Source organism: Elgaria multicarinata, chromosome 1, assembly GCF_023053635.1.
Source record: "Elgaria multicarinata webbii isolate HBS135686 ecotype San Diego chromosome 1, rElgMul1.1.pri, whole genome shotgun sequence".
Taxonomy (NCBI): Eukaryota; Metazoa; Chordata; class Lepidosauria; order Squamata; family Anguidae; genus Elgaria; species Elgaria multicarinata.
Window position 1 is genome coordinate 195,350,286 of NC_086171.1, and position 22,830 is coordinate 195,373,115.

Consider the following 22,830-nt stretch of genomic DNA (forward strand, 5'->3'; position numbering starts at 1 on the left):
ACAAGTGAAAAAAAAAACTTTTTTGACAGTTATTGCAAAACAGCTTGTGAATCCAGCACTTAGTTCTTTGGCAAAGTTAATGTGGGATGCTGAGGTATATATCGTACCTCATCTGGACAGCTTGAACCATCCCTTCCTTTTTGTAATTAAGTGTTAATTACAAAAAACAAGGGATGGTTCAAGCTGTCCAGATGAGGTACGATATATACCTCAGCATCCCACGTTGGCAAAGTTAAAGAACTAAGTGCTGGATTCACAAGTTGTTTTGCATGCACTTAATTACAAAAAGCAAGGGATGGTTCAAGCTGTCCAGATGAGGTATGATATATACCTCAGCATCCCATGTTGGCAAAGTTAAAGAACTAAGTGCTAGAGTCACAAGTTGTTTTGCAATAACTGTCAAAAAGGTGGTTTTTTTTCTTATGAAAATACTTCCTTTACAATAAAAATAGCAAAAAATTAGGTTAGGAACTCTTGCACACAATCTTGTCAACATGCCTGTTCTGTAGACTATGATTCCAAGTTTAGCACTCTACAATCCGTTAATACCCATGTTTAAAAAAAGATATGAAACTGTGCTGCAATACAATGGCTACTCACTGGAAAAAAGCTTTTTTTTAGATACAGGGATGATCTCAGCTGCTAGAAAAGAGATGAAAAATGTTCCTCAAGATATCAAATCAATCACCTAGGAAGTCCAGATTCTTATATTTGCTGCCCTGTAGGACTCTAATATTCTTAGGCTTCAAGCAATAACAGTATAACAAAACATTATCCGGTGCTAGGTGCCTATAATTTTGTATTAAGCTACTTGTAACTTTGCAATGTCAGACATTTTAGGGAATAACTCCATAGCAAGTGAAAAAATTCATTGCAAGCAAACAGAATGCAAAGCAATGTTTCTTAGTAGTCGATCTAAGGGTCCCGTCCCCCCAATTAGAAATGCAGTTTGCAATATGACATTTGAGAAACAAAGAGCCAAAGTTTCCCTGGGCGCAGGGAACTAGCTGCTTATTTGGACTGAGGCCATAAAACACTGATAGCATTTTAAAAATTGGACCACCAGTGGTTGCTAGAAAGCTCTCTTTACACAGAATCTCAGTTCCACTATTTTAATGATTTACTACTACTTAAATAACATTATCTGTAAGTTGTTAACCTTATCCACTAGTAGCTGAACTTGGAACCTTGCCACCATGGAAGTTTGGCCTTGTGACAATTCAGTTGAACAACCATTTACAACAGTATAATAGGTGATAACTTTAAATAGAAGCCTTCAGCACCGAGTTCAAAAAAAAAAGAAAAAGAAAAAAGACACCGGTCAATTCATCGATACGAAATTCATTTGTAGTGTTTACCCTTGGGAGTTAGAGAGGCTGTTCATAGAACAATCTGGATGAGCACCCAAAGAACTCGAAGCACAAGATGCTCTCCCTGGGTGAGCTGTTTTGAGATCAATGATTGCACCGAGGCAAGCTCATAAAGCACAACTCCCTAATATAGTACTTGCACCACAGGTTCTGAGACATTAATTGCAGTGACATTTCCATGTTCCATTTTCAAAGGGCAACACCAAAGCAAGTATCATTAATATGCAGAACTGAACCAAGGAGGTGGTTTGCTCCTTGGAGCCAGTTAAATGTATGCCATGTTGCAGGATGACAGCCTGTTTTTGGATCAGGCCCTGCAATAATAGCAAGTTTCTGGACTGTACCACTCAGAGCAGAAATTCCAATACTTGCCAGTGAAGAAGATCTAATAAAAGTAGCCAGTGGAGGCATTTTAAATCCTCTCCCTCTGCCAACACAACAACCTCTCTCAATGGTGAAGTGAATATTTTCTCCAGTGGATTTCTCAGTTAACCCAACAGGTTACATAATCTAGGGCTCCCGTTTTCCTAAGAAGTCTCTCACACACCAGCTTAACCTACATGAGCAGAAACACTTTTCTCAACAATCGACGGACAGGCTACAAAAAGCAGAAGCTGCAAAGCACGGTGAAGTTGGGAATACAGCAATCTATCATGCCCTTGCAGGTTGCAACATCCTGCACGTCCGAACGGTAGTGCTTCCACCAGATAACCCAAAGCATACGGGCACTTAGGCATGGAATACAAGACATTCACACAAGTCGTTCTTCTACAAGTTTTTACTTCGCCAATTCAAATTCCCGCACTTGAAAAGCAGAGAGAGCATCTGGGAGAAAAGCTCCAAAGGAATTGCTAAAGCAGGACAGAGAACCTTTCTTCTGTTAAGGGCCACATTCTCTCAAGGGTAAACTGTTGGGGACCACATGTCACTAGCAGGCAGAGCCACCCTGACTTTCTTTCACACTCACTCACACACACACACACACACACACACACACCCATCCAGCAGGCTTCTGGAAGAGGGAGAGATGGCTCTTGCCCGAGGTCTGAACTGATCGCTTGCAGAGGGCTTTTGAAATGAGGCCAAGGGTTGCATACCCCTGTACTGAAGTCTGCCTTTCAAGTAAATTCTTTCGATTTAAGCTTTTATGGCCATCCATTAACCACAGATGCTAGCCTCACAGCACCTCCCTGCTTTCAGTGCTGAGGCAGGAGAATTAACTGAGAAGTTGAGCATCCTGTTCAAGGAGTGTATGCTGGGATAGTTCTCAGGATAGATTTAATTGCCAGCTTCTCTGTATTATTATTACAGCTAGAACAATGCAGAGACACATGTGGTTCATACATACTCCTAACCCATAGCTCATTTAAATCCTAGGTTGTTGAATTCTTGTTTGTCATGATGTGTGAATCTTCCCCATCTCTATGCTGAGTCCTCTGAAGCTCAGTGCAATTACCTGGATATCCCCCCATCTCTGGGCTGAAGAGAAGGTGGAGGCTGTTCTAATCACCTTTGCCAAAGATTGATAAGACACGTGCTACAGCGAGTAGAAATGTCAATCCTAACTCGCATGCATGTATTGATTTATTATGATGACAGGGTTTACTTATGTCCCTACTTCTATACAAATTTTACTTTGTATTTTGAAAGTTTGGACGCTGTCATTAGAATTTCATTGAAGGGTAGAGAATGAAACAAACAAAAAACTGGAGATGATGGGTGGGGGAATCCAAAGAAATGGATCTTGATGCATTCAACTTATATTTGCAGACAACATGCTTTCTCTAGTTAAGGCACAACTTGTTTATGATGGCATTTGTTTCCAACATGCACTTCAGCAATTGCAGAGCGTATCATTTACTGTATTACAGTTAGTTCATACTTACATATCCCAACAATAATTGAGAAGGCATGTTCCAGTCTCAAGCAGAAGAGGAGATTGTAGAAGTTGAAAGACATCAGAGAAAAACACAAGATGACACTAATCCATTCTTGCAGCCGCTTCCCTGTAAACAAAAAGGGCATTTTTTATTTATAGAAATTTTTAGAAAACAAAGCACTGAACTCCCCCCCCCCACTCACTTATTTTGATATACTGTTAGTTTTACTCTACCCTGTGCCTGTTTGGTGCATTCTCTTCCCCTTCTTATTGTTTTATTATGATTTTATTAGAATGTAAGCCTATGCGGCAGGGTCTTGCTATTTTATTGTTTTACTCTGTACAGCACCATGTACATTGATGGCGTTAAATAAATAAATAAATAAATAATAGCTAAGAGTGAATATAATAACAGGCCTGATGAATCAGACCCAAGGCCTATCTGGCCCAGCACCTGTTTCCCACATCTGCCAACCAGATGTCTATGTGAACCCACAAGCAGTGAAGAGTTTGATGGGCAAATCCTGTCCTTTCTTGTAGTTACTAGGCAATAAGATGAGAGTTATGGGCAGCAAAACTGCAAAATTATCTGCTGTGCACTACTAGTGGGAGCCAGAAGATAAGCAAGTTTCCTTTGTCATACCATCATTTTGGATAGTTTAACTAGGTCCCTCAGTTGTGCCCATGTTTGGTACAGTTATCATGAAAGGCAGGGTGGATAAAAATCAATGATTTTTTTTAAAAAAAAAACACACTGGATTTTTTTATTTAAATTGGAATTTTTTTTAATAAAATGCTTTTTGAGGAAAAATCTATCTAAAGATAGTTTTCTATTTAAGATACATTATAGTCCAAAAGTTATTCATCATAAGGATTAGTTTTTAATTACGTCATGTGGCTGTTTAAATTTTTTGGTAAATGAATTCCATTAATCCATTCACAACGTCATGCTCTTCCAGAGGTTTCCGTAAGATTATTTTTCTCCTTCCAATAAAGTACAGCAGAAAAGTTGTCCAAATATGAATGATTAACCTATTAAACTGGAGATAGTTCACCTCGCAATAATTTCATAATTATCTATCTATGATGTGTTTCTAATAGTATAACCAAATCAGTATTTTTTTATAGAACTGTAAACTAATCTGAAAAGTTGCTATTCTAAAAATGAAACCTTCATTTGGTTGTAAATATTAAGATTATACCAGCAAGAATGAGTCTTTGGTAACTCTGAGTTGTGTAAAATATAGCGAGGAAGACTGTACTTTTTTTTGGGGGGGGGAGTCACATGATTAAATTGAGTCTTTCTGAGTAGTGATTTAAATCAAATCCATTCTGATGGAAGCAACTACTAAATTTTGGAAGAAACAGGATAAAGAAACCCAGACCAGTATTTGGCCAGAAGCCAATATGAAAGACAGGACACCTTACAAGTTCATACATCAGCTGAGACCTTTGTGGAAGATGAAATAACATTGGGCATGCCACATGTAATGGTGGCATAATGGTGGCAAAATTTGTAATGGTGCCAGGCAAATCATGGGTTAATCTATCCGCAATTTGCCTGGTTGTGTGCTGTACATGAGCCACTGCTGCTTTGCATAATCAACCTCTGATCGGCCAGACTGGAGTTTGTCAAGACACTATGGGTATTCGTGGGTTAAACAACCCAAAGTTCATGTAAGAACTAATCATAGATTGATTATGCAATGTGGCAAGTTCTGCCCATGTGACAGAGTCATGAGCTCTTTCCTCCCTCTCCTACTACAGGCATCTAATGTTAACTAGTTGCTAAACACATGCATGCTCAATCACACCAAGGTCCAGTTTGCAATGTTTTCCCAAATATTGGTGGGGGGAGGGGGTTGGAGGAAGACGATCACGTGAGCTGGGCCTTTGCATGAATTTGTATGGCACACCCACTTCACACTAAGTTCTATCTACAAGATGAAGGGGAGAATACACTCCTCTATTAAGCAAAGACAACTTCAGTCCCATCAAATGCATGAACCAGGGAAGCATTAAGTTTACTCAATGGAAAAGCATGCATAGATCCCCACATCTAGGGAATGGATTGACTTGCTGCTGTTTTTATCTTATTTTGTTGTCGCAAATTAACTGAACAAGCCCTGAAATGTAGTTTTTAAGTAAAGTGGGAAGAATTTTACGGAAGCCAATACAGTTTCTTCATACCCATGGTTGTCATACGTAAAACAAGGCACGTAAGACTGATAGTAGCCTGTTTCAGAAAAGTGGATGATCACAATAAGGCTGTTATTTTAAATCAGCCTCTATGAAATCCATGTAACTTCATTAACACCCACTTTCTGCATAGGAACAACTGCACCCTAAACAGAAGAACTAAATGCCCAAGTCCACAAGGAACAATTAAGGTGTGGGAACATCATGGCACTTATAGGCATCTCCCAAGGGAAACCATGTTCAAGCTGCTTGTGAAGAGAGCCCTGCCTTTTCAAGTCAAAGCTTAGGATTTTGCAGAATTAATGGATCTAAACGAAATCCCAATTACGTTCCTAAGGCCAAGAATGAACACAACTGGAAAGTGCCTAGATTAGGAAAAAAGATGCTAATAGCACACTTGAGCGTTCAGTAATAAGACGCAGCAAAGTGTGTGTTGTTGCAATATTTTTAAATATTAATTACTATCAATATCCCCTTTGCACTTGAAGTTGTCAGCCCTGTGTCTCTAATCAAAATAGGGCAGTTCCAGGACTTTTAACACTGTGTAGCCTAGTTTAATCCATTTACTGCTTTCATTATTTACACTAGGCCTTTTGATCCACAAAGCTCAACACAGCCCACAAGCGGCTTGATAAATCTCTTGTTTCCAATTGCTGGGGAGAAGGCATATCAAGCACCTGGCAAAACAGAGTTCATGCCCAGCTGGCTGTGTTTTGCTTGATGGGCGATGCAGATCTAGAGTATACACTTTGCATCCAACAGCAACGGAAGATTCCTTGCAAAACCAAAAGCCACAAGGCTTAAATCACTTAACCATTTTTACGGACAAAGGACAAACAAAGTAATGGAGTGCCTCATTTAAGAACTAAAACACTTTGCACAAATAGCTAAGATCCTCTAACACAGAACAGATTTTAAAGCTAGGGTACTTTAGCATCGGCTTAATATTTAGATATAGAGATAGCCATTTGATGTATTGTTAGTTACCGCTTCAGTATTGAGCTGGTGATTATTCAGCAGAAAAAGTCCACCTAACAAGTGCTAAATAGCATAAGAAACTAGAGAACTGAAAATTTCTAATCCACAGAACACTGGGCACTCCTTTAATATAAATAAAACCTGCCAGCTAAGGTGTTTTAGCCTAGGAGTCATTAAGGCCATTTTTGTTGAAAGCAGCAATAATAGTCACAGCTACTAAATGCTGCAATCTATTTCCTTCCCTTGAAAGATTTAGGTTGAACTATGGTGAAAAACTGCTGGCAGTGTGCCAAATACATCCACAATTATCATGTAATGGGAGGCAGAAAAACATATATCATGTGAAATTAAATTGCAGCTACTATTCCAAATGGCATGACCGCAAATAATATGTTACTGGACATACATTTAAGGCATTTTAAAAATCCTAACAGACAAATTAAAAATCAAACACAGAGATCGAGGTTCCCAAGTAGAATGAAGAGACATAGGGTTGGGTTCCAGTTTTACTTATAAGTAAACATGGAACTAACCCTTAGTAGCTAAATGTAGAAGTGACTATTAAATACAAAACAAATGGACCAATTCAACAAACATTAATACCTTTTTCCACTCTGACAATTAAAGTGATATGCAGCCGCTGCAAGCACTTCAGACAAAACTGAGCAATACACTCAGTCCAAAACCATGTGTAGCATGGAGAAAACACATGTAATGCATTGTAATTTTTCATATGCAAATCACTTATCTGAATAAGAAAATTATTTGCATAGTGTAAGCTAATTTAAAGTGTTTATATTACTTGTATTTAGTAAACATAGCTAAAAAGATAGCAAAAAAAGGGACCCCTTGTTATTTTTGTCCCAATACAAGTAGTAAACCTGAAATATTTGAGGGGAGAAATTAAAGCACATAGAGGGAGCAACCCTATGATCCCTAGACAAAGTTGGGGGTGGGGATAGGATATTTTGTATCCTTGCATCCGAGGTTGAACAGCACTCTGACCTTGGACCCAGGAATCCAAACTCCCTGTCCGCTCCCTCAAGCAGCCAGTGAGGGGAAAACTGAGCTGACTGGCTCTCAGTGACCTCTGAAAGTAGGGAAAGGGGACATGCCAGTGGGCGGGAACGGAGGGGACTGGGAAGGGTGGCTTAAGATAAATCTTTGGGTCTCCCTAGCTTCCTTCCCTATTGCTCTGAAGCACCCCAGCTAGATGGGTGAAAAAGCCCACCTAGCCAGAGCAGGAGGAGCACAGAGGCAAATATTGCCTCCACCACTCGTCCTGCTCTGCATTGGACAGCCATAAGCCTCTAGGTTCAGTGGCTTACAGCCACCCTAACCCTTAATGTTATAATATGCAGGATACTTCATTGGATAACTTGTAAAAATATAAAGACAATAGAATGGACTTCACTATTGTTTAAATTTAAGGGAATAACGAAGGCACTGAAAATTGTTGACACAACCAATAAACTTTAGCAACTCAAAGAACTGTGCATGATATGCCGAAAACCACACATTTATAATTTTGAAACTGCCAAACTTGCCTAATATTTTTATTTGCAACTGGCATCCATTCATTGTTAATAATGAACTTCTTAAATGTGGGGGGGGGGGGAGGGAGGAGAGGAAATAAAGCATTGGAAAAGTTTCCCGGGGTGGGTGGGAATCAGTTTTGGAAAATTTATTGTCCAGTATCGTTGATTTTACCTAGTTTTCCTTCACCCTAGCAGTAGCCAATATGTGGAGCAGGGAGGTGAAATACCAAGTGCCATGACACCACACAGAGTTCTTGGTCAACTGTTACAGGAGGGGCGCTAGCCATGCATTCCAGTTAGCATGCAGCTTAGAAACCAAGCACAGTTCAATGGAATTGTTGACCAAGTGTGCAGCTGCTGTGAAAGAGGCAAAATCCAGATTGGGGATCATCAGGAAAGGAACAGAAAATTAAGCTGCCAATTACGTAACATCTTGATACAGGTGTATGGTGTTACAACACTTGGAACATTGTGTACGTTTCTGGTCACCGCACTTTTGAAAAGGGGTATTTGTGGAGCTGGAAAAGGTGCAGAAAAGAACAATCAATGGACTGGAGCAATTCCCACAAGGAAAGATTGCAATGCTTGGGGTTTAGTGGGAAACCTCTGGGGGCCAATTCTCCCTCCAACAGAACCCACCAGGAACCACACTCACCCACCCAAATTCAGCAGCAAAAAATACACATTTTTCTATTTGAAAACAAAGTGCATGTGGCGTTATTTTAAAGCAAAATTCTGTTCTCGTGGAACATGGTTTTGCTTTAAATCAAACTGGGTGCCTGCTGCACACCTTGTTTTAAATGGAAAATTTGGCTTTTCTGCTGCCATGACAGCAGTGCTGGGGACAACAAAAAAGGACAGGAGGCCACTTGTGGCATGTGGCCCATATCTTGCCCCCCCCCCCCCCGGCTTAGAAAGAGGATGAGTAACCAGAGACATGATAGAGGTGTGTAAGTTTATGTATGCTGTGGAGAGAGCAGATATGAGAGAGGGGGAAAGAAGTCTCCCTAATATCAATGGCCTTCCCATGAAGCTCTGTTTTATTTTCATTTTACCTTGTACACCGCTCCGAAACTTTTCAGTGGGGAGCGGTCTATAAATATTCTAAATAAATAAATAAATAAAAGGAAGTACTTCTTTACACAGCACAGAATTAAACTATGGAATTCACTACCACAAGACATGGTGATCGTCACCAGTCCCAATGGCCACGTAACACCTTCAATATCAGAAGTGACATGCCTCAGTTCCAGTTGCTGGGATACATATTATAGATGTTATTCATATCAGCTATATGAAACTTCTGGGAGTGATCAATAAGTGATCTGGGGCAAAGTGCCAACAGTATGCTGATGACACAGAGCTTTCTTTCCTTTCTATCAGAATCAGGTGAAGCTGCATAGGTCCTTGATCAGTGTTTGTAGGTAGGGATAGGATGAACAAAACAGGGGCACTTTGAATTGGTGGTTCTTAAGTCCAGGAATTAGGGCAGCGGTCTGCTTTAGATGGGATTGTACTTCCCCTGAAGGAGGAGGTGCGTAGCCAGGTAGGCAGGAGTCTTTGGTTCTATCTTATCACTGGAGGTTCTAGTGGCTGCAGTGTCATGGCATGCCTTCTTCCATCTATATCTGGTTTGTCAGCAACATACCGTATTTCTTCGATTCTAAGATGCACACTAATTTCAGTATCACCAACAGGAAAAAAAACCCCTAAGACACACCCGCGATTCTAAGACGCACCCCATTTTTAGAGAAGTTTATATGGGAAAAAGTGTGTCTTAGAATCGAAGAAATAGGGTATGTTTCTGATAGCCTAGGGACAGTAATTCATGCATGGATAACCTGTTGATTAAACTATTGTTACCGTATTTTTTCGATTCTAAGATGCCATTGATTGTAAGACACACACTAATTTCAGTACCACCAACAGAAAAAAAAAGCTTTGATCCTAAGAAATAATAAACGCACCCACGATTCTAAGATGCACCCCGTTTTTAGAGATGTTTATATGGGGGGAAAAGTGTCTTAGAATCAAAGAAATACAGTAGGTGCTCTACATGGAAGTGCCCTTGAAGATTGTTCGGAGACAGCAGCTTGTGCAAAATGCAGTGCAAAGGATGTTGACAGGTCCAGCTATGCAAGACCATATAACACCAGTCCTTAAAGAGTTCCACACCAAGCCTAAATCAAGGTGCTGGTATAAAGCCCTAAATGGCTTAAGATCTGGCTACTTAAAGAGTACCTCACCCCTTATCACCCCAATCAAAAATTTAAATCCAGCTTTTGGGTTATACCATCCCACAGTCCAGTCTTCTAGAATTCAAAATATGACTTTCTCAGTGGCGCCACAATGACTGTGTAATAATCTGGAGGTCAGCCTCCTATCAACATGGGTCAGCTCTCAGCAACAGTTCAAAACTATCCTTTTTCAACAAGTCTTTTGTTTAGATGGCTGGGCTTATTCATTAGAGCAACGTAGTTGATGCACAGTATATACAGATGTTTTTGATAATGACCAGTTGTGCATTTTTATTGCTTTTGTTAGTTTTAATGACATTGTGAATTGCGACCTGTCCTGGGGTCATTTTGTGAAGATGGACAAACACAAGTGAGAGAAGGCGTCTGCACTCATGTCCTACTTGTGGCCTTCCGGCAAGCTACTGTGGGAACAGACTGCTGGACTAGATAAGCCTTTGGTCTGATCCAGCATGGTTTTTATTTTTGCAAGAATGGTTATCATCGCTGCAAGGTGTTTTTATCATCTGGTTCACACTACCCTGCCATATACCTCTGTACAGAATCACATGGAGGAATATGACCATAAGAACTAGCAACAAGACCACCATCCAAAAGGCTTTCTAGGGCCCAGATGTCCCTTGCATATTTTCAGCACAGATGTTGTTAGGTCTGGTTTATTGTTCTCAAGTATTTAGAACTCTCCCAGCCAGCATCACTTATGTATTTCATTTATGAGCAGTGAACTTTTGTACATCAGCCATACTTGCAAGAATCTGAGAATTTGGGAGTAATGCTGCATTGACAGAAGAGGACAGGATATCCCTGGAATGTTCCATTCACATTCCTGCAAGGTAGGGAGGGGATAACCTTTAGTATAGCAGAATCTACTTCCTCCCCATCCACCCTGTAAGGCTATATCATAAATTACAGTGCTTGCTGCAAAATCAACATATTTGCATTACTCCTAAGTAACTAGTTTTCATTTACATATTATGAATAGTGCTGTACTTAATATACAAGGATTTTATAATCTTTTCTCCATTAAGCACAGTAAGATTTAGATAGCCTGCTATAAGCCAAGTTTCAGATATGCAAGTTTTGAACTGTGGTGTGTGTTGGGTTACTTATGGCTAAGAAAGGTTTTGAAGATAGAATCCCTGGATCAAAGTCCAACACTTTATTCAAGAAGTCACAACAGTACTCTCAAATAATGGAACAACACTGCTAGCTCGGTAAAGCTTTTACGGCCACTTCCCTTTAAGCCCTAGCGAGCAAATTGATTTCTTAGAGACCTATTTAGTGAACAGAGTAAGAGATGGAGGCCTGGAGCCCCAAATTTCACCTCCCAAATGGCCTGCTGGCAAGTTCAATTACAATTATTTTCACACCCATAAGTTGCCCCCCCCCCCAAAAAAAGGGGGGGAGACAGTATCTCCTGGGGACCTCCTGTTGTTGATCCTTATTTTAAGCCCTTTATGTCTTAAGTTCTGATTGAGGAAACAAACTCCCACATTGTAAAAAATAAATAGAAGAGTTCCAATTTATGCTTTGACCTTGAACAAAGCGTCTTGGGGTTACCTTCAATTAACTGAAAAACAATGACAATACCAGATCTTTTGTGTGTGCTTGATGTCTGGAACAGAATAAAAACAGCCAAAAATGTCCTTTAGTCTACTGGATTTCAGACTCCAAATATTTGATTAAAACTCTCAACTGCATATAAAAGCCCTTGTTCTGTGTTCAGAATAACTTGTATAGGTGACAAAAAAAGTGGAGATAATCATTTGATTCTGCAATAAACATGTGTTTGTGCTAAAGCAGACTTATAAAGAGCTGCTCACCTATGATGAGTACAGATCACTTCCTGGTGACTAGGAAGGAAAGCATTCAAAACTGCATGAGTTGACTCTTGTCTTACATTGATGTAATGTGGCCTAATAAGTGCATGTTATTTGTGCACTTTCAGAATACAATCAAGATTGTGATCAGTAAAAATGTCTTAAATACTGAAGTTCAGACCAAGATCCAAACTTTATTTCTTGTACACTGAAGAAATGACAGTTCTGATCAGCAGTGGCAGGACAACGGAGTGACAAACAGAATTAAATCAAGCAGATCAGTTTGCACTGCAACTGCATCCACCAACACTTGGCATCTAACAGCCTCATTCACTGAAGCCTGGGATGGGTGGGGTTTTGTCTTTCAGTGCAGCAAGGAAGTGACCTAAAAAGCACTCTTATAAGCCTTAGTCACATGAGACAGGAAAGTTACTGGAGGAAATACGTGCTATTCCCCTGAATGAAGGAGGGACTTAGATTCTTGCAGTGTAAGAGGCTAAGACAGAGTTTCATGTGCAGAGGTGAAGCAAAAAGGACACCCAAGTTTCTGAATGCCAGAAGTTTTAGGACATGCCACCAAATTTTTTAAGATACCAGTTCTATACATACCTGGAAAAATTCTTGGCACCTGTGCTAAACTACTGATACACAGCAACATCCATAAGCCTTGACTTATTTCAATCAATACACAGCTAAGGCCTCTGAAAAAGTTTCTCCAGATTATAATTCCCAGATGTCACTTCTCTTATGAAGTTTACTCAAAATCTCTAACAGACTCAAAAAAGAAACAGTAAACTTTGGGATGTGCTGGAAGCAGGATTTTGAACAACTATCACAATTGTCAACACCTATGACAATAGTTACATCCCTCTATTCATTCTACAGGTCATGCTGCTGCTGAGAGAACGTTCATCTGACCCAGTCAGGTAGTCTGGGCTAGGAGTAGGCAACATGACACACAGGGGCACTGATATGCCCACAGTCACCTTTCTTGGCTCCCACCAAAATGCCCCAACAGTAATAAAATGTGTCTTATGAACACGAGGATGATCAGGGGTCTGGAAACAAAGCCCTGTGAGGAAAGACTTAAAGAACTGGGCATGTTTAGCCTTGAAAAGAGAAGAGTGAGGGAGACATGATAGGACTTTTCAGGTATTTCAAAGGTTGATACACAGAGGAGAGCCAGGATCTCTTTGCGGTCACCACAGAGTGCAGGACATGGAATAATGGGCTCAAATTACAGGAAGTCAGGTTCCAGCTGGACATCAAGAAAAACTTCCTGTTAGAGCAGTATGACAATGGAACCAATTACCTAGGGACATAGTGGGCTCTCCCATGCTAGAGGCATTCAAGAGGCAGCTGGACAACCATCTGTCAGGTATGCTTTAGAGTGGATTCCTGCACTGAGCAGGGCGTTGGATTCGATGGCCTTCCAGCTCAACTCTTCGATGAACACATTTTCTTACTGGTAGCTGTGATGGCTGTGAAATAAGTTTCTACTGGGGCTGAAAACTGTGGGTTTAAAGGGGTGTTTTGCATGCTGGGGCTCAGAGTCCACCTTTGCCTTGTACTCAGTCTTCTGGGCAAGTTACTTGTCCTTTGCCATGCCTTCAGTCATTTTGTGGTAGTCAGGACAGTTTCTCGAATTGCCAGATATGCTCCACAGCCCAAAAGGGTTGCCTACCTCTTGCCTGGGTCAACTGCATGGGGTTTCCAGTAGCCTCAGCACCTGGCTTTCATAGGAAATTCCAAGCAATCAGGCTGAGATTTCTGAATGGGCCAGATAAATAGTCTCTAAGCCTTGTTTCTCACAAATAAGCAGCTGGCTGAACTTCTAAAGAGCAAGTCACCAGTATTCCTTTCTGGAGTTAAACTTGAACTCATGATGAACCGCCCAGAGAACTTTGGCTATTGGACAGCACAGAAATGCAATAAATAAATAAATAATGACTTCTCAAAAGTTCAGATTCGCTATCAAATAATCTGCCTTTCCCCACCCTCCACAATTCATCATAACCCCAACCTGGAACCACAATGTTGTCCTCATACAACTCCAAATAGAGAAAGAGTTCAAATAATATTATCGCTCTCAATTCTTTAATTCATTCATACCATACCACAGTGCAGGACACAGAGTAACAGGCTCAAGTTGCAGGAAGCCAGATTTCATCTGGACATCAGGAAAACCTGACTGTTAGAGCAGTACAACAATGGAACCAATTACCTAGGGAGGTCGTGGGCTCTCTCCCACACTAGAGGCATTCAAGAGGCAGCTGAACAGCCATCAGCTTTGAGGTGGATTCCTGCAATGAGCAGGGGTTGGATTCGATGGCCTTATAGGCCCCTTCCAACTCTACTATTCTACAATTCTTTGAAACGCTCACAATATTAGGACTACTTTGGTAGAGCCTGAAAAAGCAGTGGGGGCCTTTGTGCCATTGATTTTACAGAAGACAACTAAATTTGGAGACCATGTGAAAAAGTAGGAGCAGGCCGGAAATAGAGAAAAAGATAATCTGGAGACATCACCTTGTTTGACTAGGGCATCCATTCCCCCAACACAGGAGATGAGCAACTACTCAAACACACTATTTCTTAAAACTGAACCACTGCCACATAACCATGAGGACACCTGGACTTCCCCTAGCTTTAATATAAAGTGGGGATACTATATCACATTTGAATACAGTGTCACATATGTAAGACCCTGCCATTGAAATCTGTTCTCATTGAGTGTCAAAATGACGCTTTTGTTCCAAGGAGGAAATACTTAAGATGACTATGCTGATGGGCAGCTCCACTCATCTTTCCACAAGGAAGGACACCCACTTGGTCCTTTCTTTCTGCAGTTGCCATGCCACAAATAACTTAAATAACCAAACGTTGCAATATAAAAACTAGTAATATCTGAAGCCTTGCTATAACTAGCAGAGATAACCATCCCATTTCTGTCATAATAAGAAGTGTAAAGCAGGCTTGTGGGGGGGGGGTGAGGGGGGAGATTTATCCTTTTATCTTTCCAACTTACTGAAGGGAATATGACAAGTCAATTTACTGAACCTTGCAGCCCACCCTAGGACTTGGGGTAAATAACTGATTTGTGATTCTACCCTATCCACCAAAAACCACTTGGAATAAACACTACTTCTGTGAGATACACAGTGTAGGAATTTTAGCAAATCTCCAGGGTCATAGAACTTCCAAGATGAATCTAACAGTGTTAAGTGATAATCAACCCACATTAAATCACAAGGATGCAGAATGCGGCTACTTCGGATTAGTTACTGAAAAATTCAAAAATGGTCATGCTTGGCAGTGTGAGCTTCAGAAAACCACTTCACACATTGCCATTGGCAAATTAAAGAAATCCTAATCAATAAACCATATTCCCTTGCTAATTACATCTGAATAAGTTATCTAAAAAACAAAGGGACACACACTATTTCTACAACAAGAGTGAACATCATAGCAAGCTCCATGTTCTCATTCACTTTTCACCTACTATCCCCAGAAATGCCTCTTGTGAGATCAGACCTGGACAGATAGCTCATTCCCACATAAAAGTTGCAACTAAGGCAACTTTAACGGATTAGATTAATGTACTGAAACCTCTTGATTGACTAAAATAAGGATCCAGCAACTAATCCTGCACATTTTCCTTTTTCAACACGCTTTTTAAAAATACAATTACAGAAGCAATCTTAAAACCTACTATCAAGATAATTCAGCACCACCTTTTAAAATCAAGGCAAATAAAAACACACACACACCACGGATCAATCCACGCAACTAAAGGTATAAACTCTAATTACAACCTGCAGCCATAAACCGCCCGTGACCGATTCCGTGTCATAGGTAAAATAACGTTCCTGGTGCCACCTCCAATGCAAATCCTCTCCACGAAAATCAGTTCACACGTCCAGCGGCCGCTCATCAAGTGCGCAACAATCCCGGGTAGAGAAATAAAAAGAGCGAACATTTACGTGTGAACCAGGCCAGATTTTACTCTTTGGGGGTGGAGAGGAGATAAATCTTCAGACACCTGAAGTGCACACGCAAACTGAAAAATAACGGGCGTCATGTGTGAAGCGGCCCTGAAGCTCCAGGCCTCGCTTAGCCTACAGCCGGAAGATGCGCCGCTCCTTCACTCACCGGGGGAGTAGAGGTCGGCCAGCTCGCGGGCTCCGGCGTGCTGCGCGCCCCAGCGGCGGCAGGCGTCCTCGGGCTCCTCCTGGGCATCTGACGCAGCGGCCTCCGCCCCGGCTGCCTCGCCGCCTCCGCCCGCCCGGCGTGGGGCGCCCTCCTCGGCCATGGCCATGGCCCCGGCGCGGCCTCGCGAGTCCTCCTCGCCTTCCTCGCCCGGCTGCTCCCGCCGGCCGGCCGCGCCCTGGAGCTCCAGCCCCGTCGCTCGCGCTCCGGGCCCGGGGGAGCCGCCCGGCGCCAGCGCGCGAGGCAGCGGTGGCGGCAGCAGCATCGCGAAGCAACCCGCCCAAGGGCCAGGCAGGCAGGCAGGCCCTTCGCCCGGCCCGAAAGAGGCGTCAGGCCGGCCACGCCCCCTCCGGGGAGGGTCCGGCGAATCGGCGGACGCCCCGTCTCGGCCAATGGCGTCAGAGCAAGCGGGGCGAAACTCAGGCCCGGCCGCCTCAGGCTCCGCCCATCCCTTGGCCCCGGGTGAGGAAGGGGGCGCCTCCCTGGCCCCGCCCCTGCTGCGTGACTAAGGAAACAGGGCGGCGGCCCAGCCAGTGCACGTGGGGGAATGGACGCGTCTGCCGTGGGTGTAACAATTCCTGATGGGAGCACGCAGACTTTGCAAAGGGCGAGACCGTTCCTGCTGCGCCGGTCTCTGTAACGGCCAAATCCAGAGGAGTAGCGATGCTTTCTTCTTCTTCTTCTTGCAATTGTGTGCTGTTATCGTTATTGATTTCATTTACGGATTTATTTCATGTATTGATTTCATTTACATTTATTTAATTTATTACATTTCATTTTGTAATTGCATTTCTAGAAGTCCCCCATAGCTGAAGTTCTTATAATGTCTTCTAACTGAACACCTTTGTAAGAAAATCGAAAACACAGCTACTCTTCTGGGCCAGATGTTTTGGACTTCCGTCAGCCTCAGACAGCATGGGATAATGCCCATGAATTCTGGGAGTTGTAGTCCAAAATACTTGGAGGGTACCAGGTTGGGGAAGGCTGGTTTCTGGCCATGAAATCGCAGGGCCAAAGAAGCTGCCTAGTGCAGATGTGGAGAACCTCTAAAAGGTTATTGGACTACAACTCCAGAGGTTATTGGACGACAGAATCACCCGTGGCCACGTGATGGGAGCCCAACAGCTTCTGGAGGACCACAGGTTCCTCACCCCTGCGCTAACAGGTTTATTTGACCAAACAATTCAGAAGTGAGCCTTATTTTCCTGGTTTGTTAACTGACATTAAGCCTGGGTTTCCTGATTTGGATGTTAGGAGAGAATGCTAGCTTAATGCAGGCCTAGATTTTCATACCAAAACTGGTAAGTGGAAGAGCGCTTGGACCCCAATGCTCATTCCTGGGTTCATAAACTATGGTTCATAATTATAAATCGTGGTTTATGGAGCCCAGAAAAATAATTGAAACTGGCCCCTTATATTTCTTGGCAGTTCATGGCCTTTTACATGCCCTGCTTACAATTTTCCCCCTCTGTACCCATCTGAGTGTGCATGTGTACGGTGTCACAAAACTTTTGTTTTTCTGTAACAAGGCAATCCATTGTGGTTCAGATCTGGAAATTCTGCAGAATATATATTAAACCAGTAAATGGGATAGGATTGGGCTTCACTTCTGCAATCCTATGCATACCAATTTCACAATAAGAGACTTCTGAGTAAGCATGCCTAGGAGTTGCGCTGAATGAATGTTGCAAACCTTTGTATGTATCCAATTCTGCATCAATTATGAATATGTACAATAAATACACGGTTGCTAACACATATAACCTTTCTACTCTATAAATAATTTGGGTTTCAAAAGCTTCCAACACATTTTAAAAACTAAGAATGTAAGAAGAGCTGTGCTGGATCAGACTAAAGGCCTGTTTGGCCCAACATTTTGTTCCCAGAGTTTCCAATTAGATGCCTATAGGAAGCCCACAAATAGAACCTGAGTACATTTTCACCCTTCTACTCATGTTCCACAGAAACTGGTATTTGGAGGCATACTGCTTCTGACAATGTAGGAAATATACCCATCATGGCTAGTAACCATTGCTAACTTTAACATCCATTAGTTAAATAAAAACATATAATTGCTGATTTTCTTTGTTGCTCATTATGGGCTTCTCTATATAACGCTTTTAACCTATCACTTTACTGAGGCTTCTGCTTCCAGATTCTTTGTGGGATTAAGATTGGCTTCTTACTCATGTTTCCCCCCACCCCGGTGTGTGTGTGTATGTGTCCCCTGCCTTTCTATATGTTCCATTAAACAACTGCTAGATAGCACTGTAATGTAGCAGAATCCCACAAATTCACTACAGTTTCATAACGCTACTTATGCATATACTAGACATTCCTCTAGAAAAGGACCAGCTAAAAAGATTCCAAAGACTAGGAGAGGCCCTGGAGGAGGATGACATTGTGCAAAGCACCCTCAAACTACCATGAGTGAGGAATCACAAGTGCACAATAAGTGCCTCATGTAGAAAGGCTCTATGGGCTCATCTACACCAAGCATGTTATTCCACTATGAAAGTGGTATGAAAGCAGTATGTAAAAGGCAGGATCTACACTACTGCTTTATAGTGATACTGAAGTGCAGTGACAACTATTGGGGCCCATGACACATCTATACCAAGCAGGATATAGCGGCATGAAAGCCGTATATGGCATGTGTCAGTGGGCCCCAACAGTTGTCACTGCACTTCAATACCACTATAAAGCAATAATGTGGCTCCTGCCTTTTATATACCACTTTCATAGTGCAATATCCTGCTTGGTGTAGATGAGCCCTGTGTCAACTATCATGGCATCTCCTCTGTTGAGAACGGCTGCAGAATGAGAGCGAGGTCTAATCTGCCTGAGTATTTCTTGGTTGGCTTTCTCAAGCATGCAACCCTATGCATGTTTAGATAGGGAAAAGTCCTACAATTCCCAGCATGCATAAAATTGCACCCTAAGGCTTCAAATAATGAGATTCTAATGCACTAGACTGCAGAGATCATGTATCCCCCATCTTATCCATGTTTATTCACAAGCAAGTCCCCCAGAGTTCAATCAGACCTACTCTCAAAGACATGTGGTTAGCACTGCAGGGTTAAGCAACTGGGAGAAGGGATAGCTAAACATTTAAAGGCCTTCCATGTTTAGAGGCATTATATTTCAGAATGCCAGATACTGGGAACACAAACCAGGAGAAGATTGTAGCCTTCCTGCTTACTTGCAATCTTTCTGGAAGTGCCTGATTTGCTTCTGTTGGAAACAGGTTACTGGACTGTCCTTATCCTCTGAGATCAACATGGGTTGCTCTGCTTCTGTGCCTGCATGTTAGAACAATAAGGCTGGCAAGCACGAAGGACAGGGCCTTCTCAGTAGTGGCTCCCCACTTGAGGAACTGTGCTCCAATTGATGTCTGCCAGGCCCCACCATTACAGGCCTTGAAGTGGGCCCTAAAGACTTAACTTTTCACCTTGGCCTGTAATTAAATTAGGATTTTATTGGGTCCCAATGTACATCTGGGGCAATTTTGTTAATTTTGATTCTATCATTGCTTTTATTTTCCTTTTACCGTTTTTTGCCTTGAGAGAGTTTACTCTAAAAGGTGGCTTAGAAAGGTTTTAAGTAACCAAACATTTACATTATTCCCCCCCATCTATTCTGTGCTCCATATACCCTATGTACAACCACTGGGGGGGGGGGAATGAAAATAATGAGTTGAATCAATCTTACTTCCAAGTAAGCATGCATAGAGCTAAAACTTTAATGCCTTTGTCTGTCACCACTATGCCACATCTGCTGATTCTAACCACTGTAGCATAGTAGCATCGACTCATAATGTAGTGCCATGGATGGGTTTGATTTGGTTAGCAGCACACCAGCACAGTGTTACAGAAGTGACACTGCACTCTGTAGTTGCTCTCCTAGGCTAGTTTTATTAATTTATTTGTCAATGTTGATTCTTACACAGCTGGGCCCAAAAGGTACGTCACCCATTCATACTTTCATGAAGAACCCAAAGGATAACGTGGAACACTCAAGCATAATTCAGAATAGGGTAACCCAATACATGCTGGAAAACCCAAATGTTTGCAGACTATTTTTTCCTAATCTTTTGATTGATATGAATAAAATTACCCATCTGAGGATTTTGGATTTTTCTCTCTTTCCACAACAACCAAGGTAATCAAGTAAGGGATGTGAGCAGACATTGTTGGTTCCAGGTTTTTGAGGGTCCTTGGGCAAGACACCTTTAATTAGGGTGACCCTATGGAAAAGAGGACAGGGTTCTTGTATCTTTAACAGCTGTATAGAAAAGGAAATTTCAGCAGGTGTCATGTATGGATGCAGCACCTGGTGAAATTCTCTTCCTTCCCAACAGTTAAACCTACTTTTGAAAAGAAATTCAAGAGAGAAGAAATTTTGGAGAAATTCTCATGGGTTGGGATGAGGGTTCTTATGTTCTCCATATTTAAGAGATGGCCAAGGAGCGTGTGTGAGTGTCCTATCTTTCATTATACAGGATGCTTGCAGCCTCCTCAGCTTCCCGCATTTCAGTGAAAGCCCAGGGGAAGACATCATGAGGTAATGCCTCCCATGGGGATTTTTCAGTTCAGGAAGTGCAAGCAGGCTTCAGAGCAATGGAAGGATGTGTAATAAAAAGAAAACACACGTGTCCGCGCGCGCGCACGCACGCACCCCTTCACCATCTCACAGTGATTAGGGAAGCTCAAATACACAACCAAAAGATATTCAAAATAAATAATAAAATGCCCTGAGAATGATGCACAAAAATGGAAGCCTCAGCACAGTTGATGCTGTTGCAACTTGTTGTAGCGGTGGAAAAATTCACTACTACAAGATGTGTCGTGATGGCCACCAATTTGAACGACTTCAAAAGGGGGTTGGACAAATTCCTGGAAGAGAAGGCTGTCAATGGCTACTAATCCTGATGGCTATGTGTGCTACTCCAGTATCAGAGGCAGTAAGCCTGTGTGCACCAGTTGCTGGGTAACATGGGCAATAGGGTGCTGTTGCAACCCTGTGCTGCTTGTGGTTCCCTGGTCGACAGCTGGTTGGCCACTGTGGGAACAGAGTGCTGAACTAGATGGACCCTTGGTCTGATCCAGCAGGGCTCTTCTTAAGTTCTTAAAAAACCCAAAACCCTTAGGAAAAAGGAAAGAAGCTGTGTTAGAACCAATGGTGAGCCCTATCTGTGAGAAACTGCTGGAGAATTTCTCCTTCCCTTGGAGAAATTCAGTGAAATCACCCCCCTCCCCAGGTTCTCTGTCCTCTAATAATCTGGAGAATTTTGGGAGGCCATTTGCACACAACTCTAGTAAACACACTGGCCACGTTAAAAAGGCAGCAGGGGTCAACAGCACATCTAAAGCCGTTTGTTGGACTGGCTAGCTATCCTAGAACATTGCGAGCCTTGTTGCTTTGTTTTGTTTAGGACACGGAACAGTGCCTCTGAAGCAGCTGCGGTACCTGGATGCATTATTAAAGAGATCGGGGAAAAGACATGCTTTTGTATGTTAAGAAATGGGGGGGGGGGCAGTACATCTCAAGCCACTCGACCATGCAATATCAGCCCTCATCAAGCTGAATGTCATGGGATTGGATCCAGATTTAGTCACACTTAGAGGAATCCCATTGAAATAAATGGGACCAACCTGAATCCCATTGATTTCAGTTCATACGACTAAGTCTAGAACCAGCCCACGAAATGGTGCTGACTAGCTGCAGAGACATACATTGGGTCGTCCATTGTGTTATGTTTCAGGAGAACAGGGATGGCATCCACACACAGTTCTCATTGATGGCCTAACCAGATGCGATGGTAGAATTCCTATGAAGAGGCAGAAAGGCTGGGGGTGGGTTGGTGGGCAGGAGCGGCGGATTTAAAGCAAAATGTGGGTGGGTGGAGGAGACGAAGCCATTTGTTTTTAAGATAGCTAACAAAGGTGGGTTCAGGCCAAGGGCAAATTACAGAGCTGTCTTTGTTTCGAAATTGGAACTCTGCTTCCGTTTCCCACCAACAAAGGAATCTGTCGAATTCATCCAAAATGGAGCCAGTTTTGAGTGAACAGCTAGATTTCATTCTTTTTAAAAATGGAGGGATCTACAATTGTCTATTCCATTCTTGTTCCCAATAATACTGAGGCCACTGAAACCATCACATCACCTGCCACAGCCCGATTTAAATGTCTGCAGATGCTTCTCCTTCATTTCATCTTAAGATGCTTGCCAGTGTGGGCTGGTGGCTCTGATGTTATTGAGGCAGTGAATTCACTCTGGGTTTCAGTCAGAACTTTAAAGGAGCTATTGAAGGTGTGGAAGCCTCTTGGATGCCTCCTTTAGAGGTGCAGGTGCCCTACCCTCTTTTAAATCTGGTCACTCTAGTATAGCTCCTGCACTTTAACGGTTGTGATGAAGAGGGAATTTTAACAGGTTCTCCATAGAAATGACACCTGCTGGAATTCCCTTTTCTATGCAACTGTTAAAGATACAGGAGCCCTGTTCCTCCTTTTCATATGGTCACCCTAAGTTTTATATACTGTCCTTTTACTTGATGGAAGCCATCTTGTGAGGGTGTTGCCC

General features: G+C 42.3%; 1 protein-coding gene across 2 annotated transcripts in view; it reads right to left on the reverse strand.

Moving 5' to 3' along the window:
* The window catches only part of PEDS1 (plasmanylethanolamine desaturase 1), a 33,021-nt gene extending 16,499 nt beyond the window's left edge, over nucleotides 1-16,522 (reverse strand). For both annotated transcript variants that reach the window (XM_063146175.1, XM_063146166.1), the window contains exons 1-2: nucleotides 16,192-16,522; nucleotides 3,257-3,376 (exon numbers count right to left, since the gene is read on the reverse strand). In XM_063146175.1, the coding sequence (XP_063002245.1) occupies nucleotides 3,257-3,376; nucleotides 16,192-16,513 (442 nt within the window). In that variant the 5' untranslated portion in view covers nucleotides 16,514-16,522. The remainder of the gene's footprint in view (nucleotides 1-3,256; nucleotides 3,377-16,191) is intronic.
* Between the last annotated feature and the right edge of the window lie 6,308 nt (nucleotides 16,523-22,830).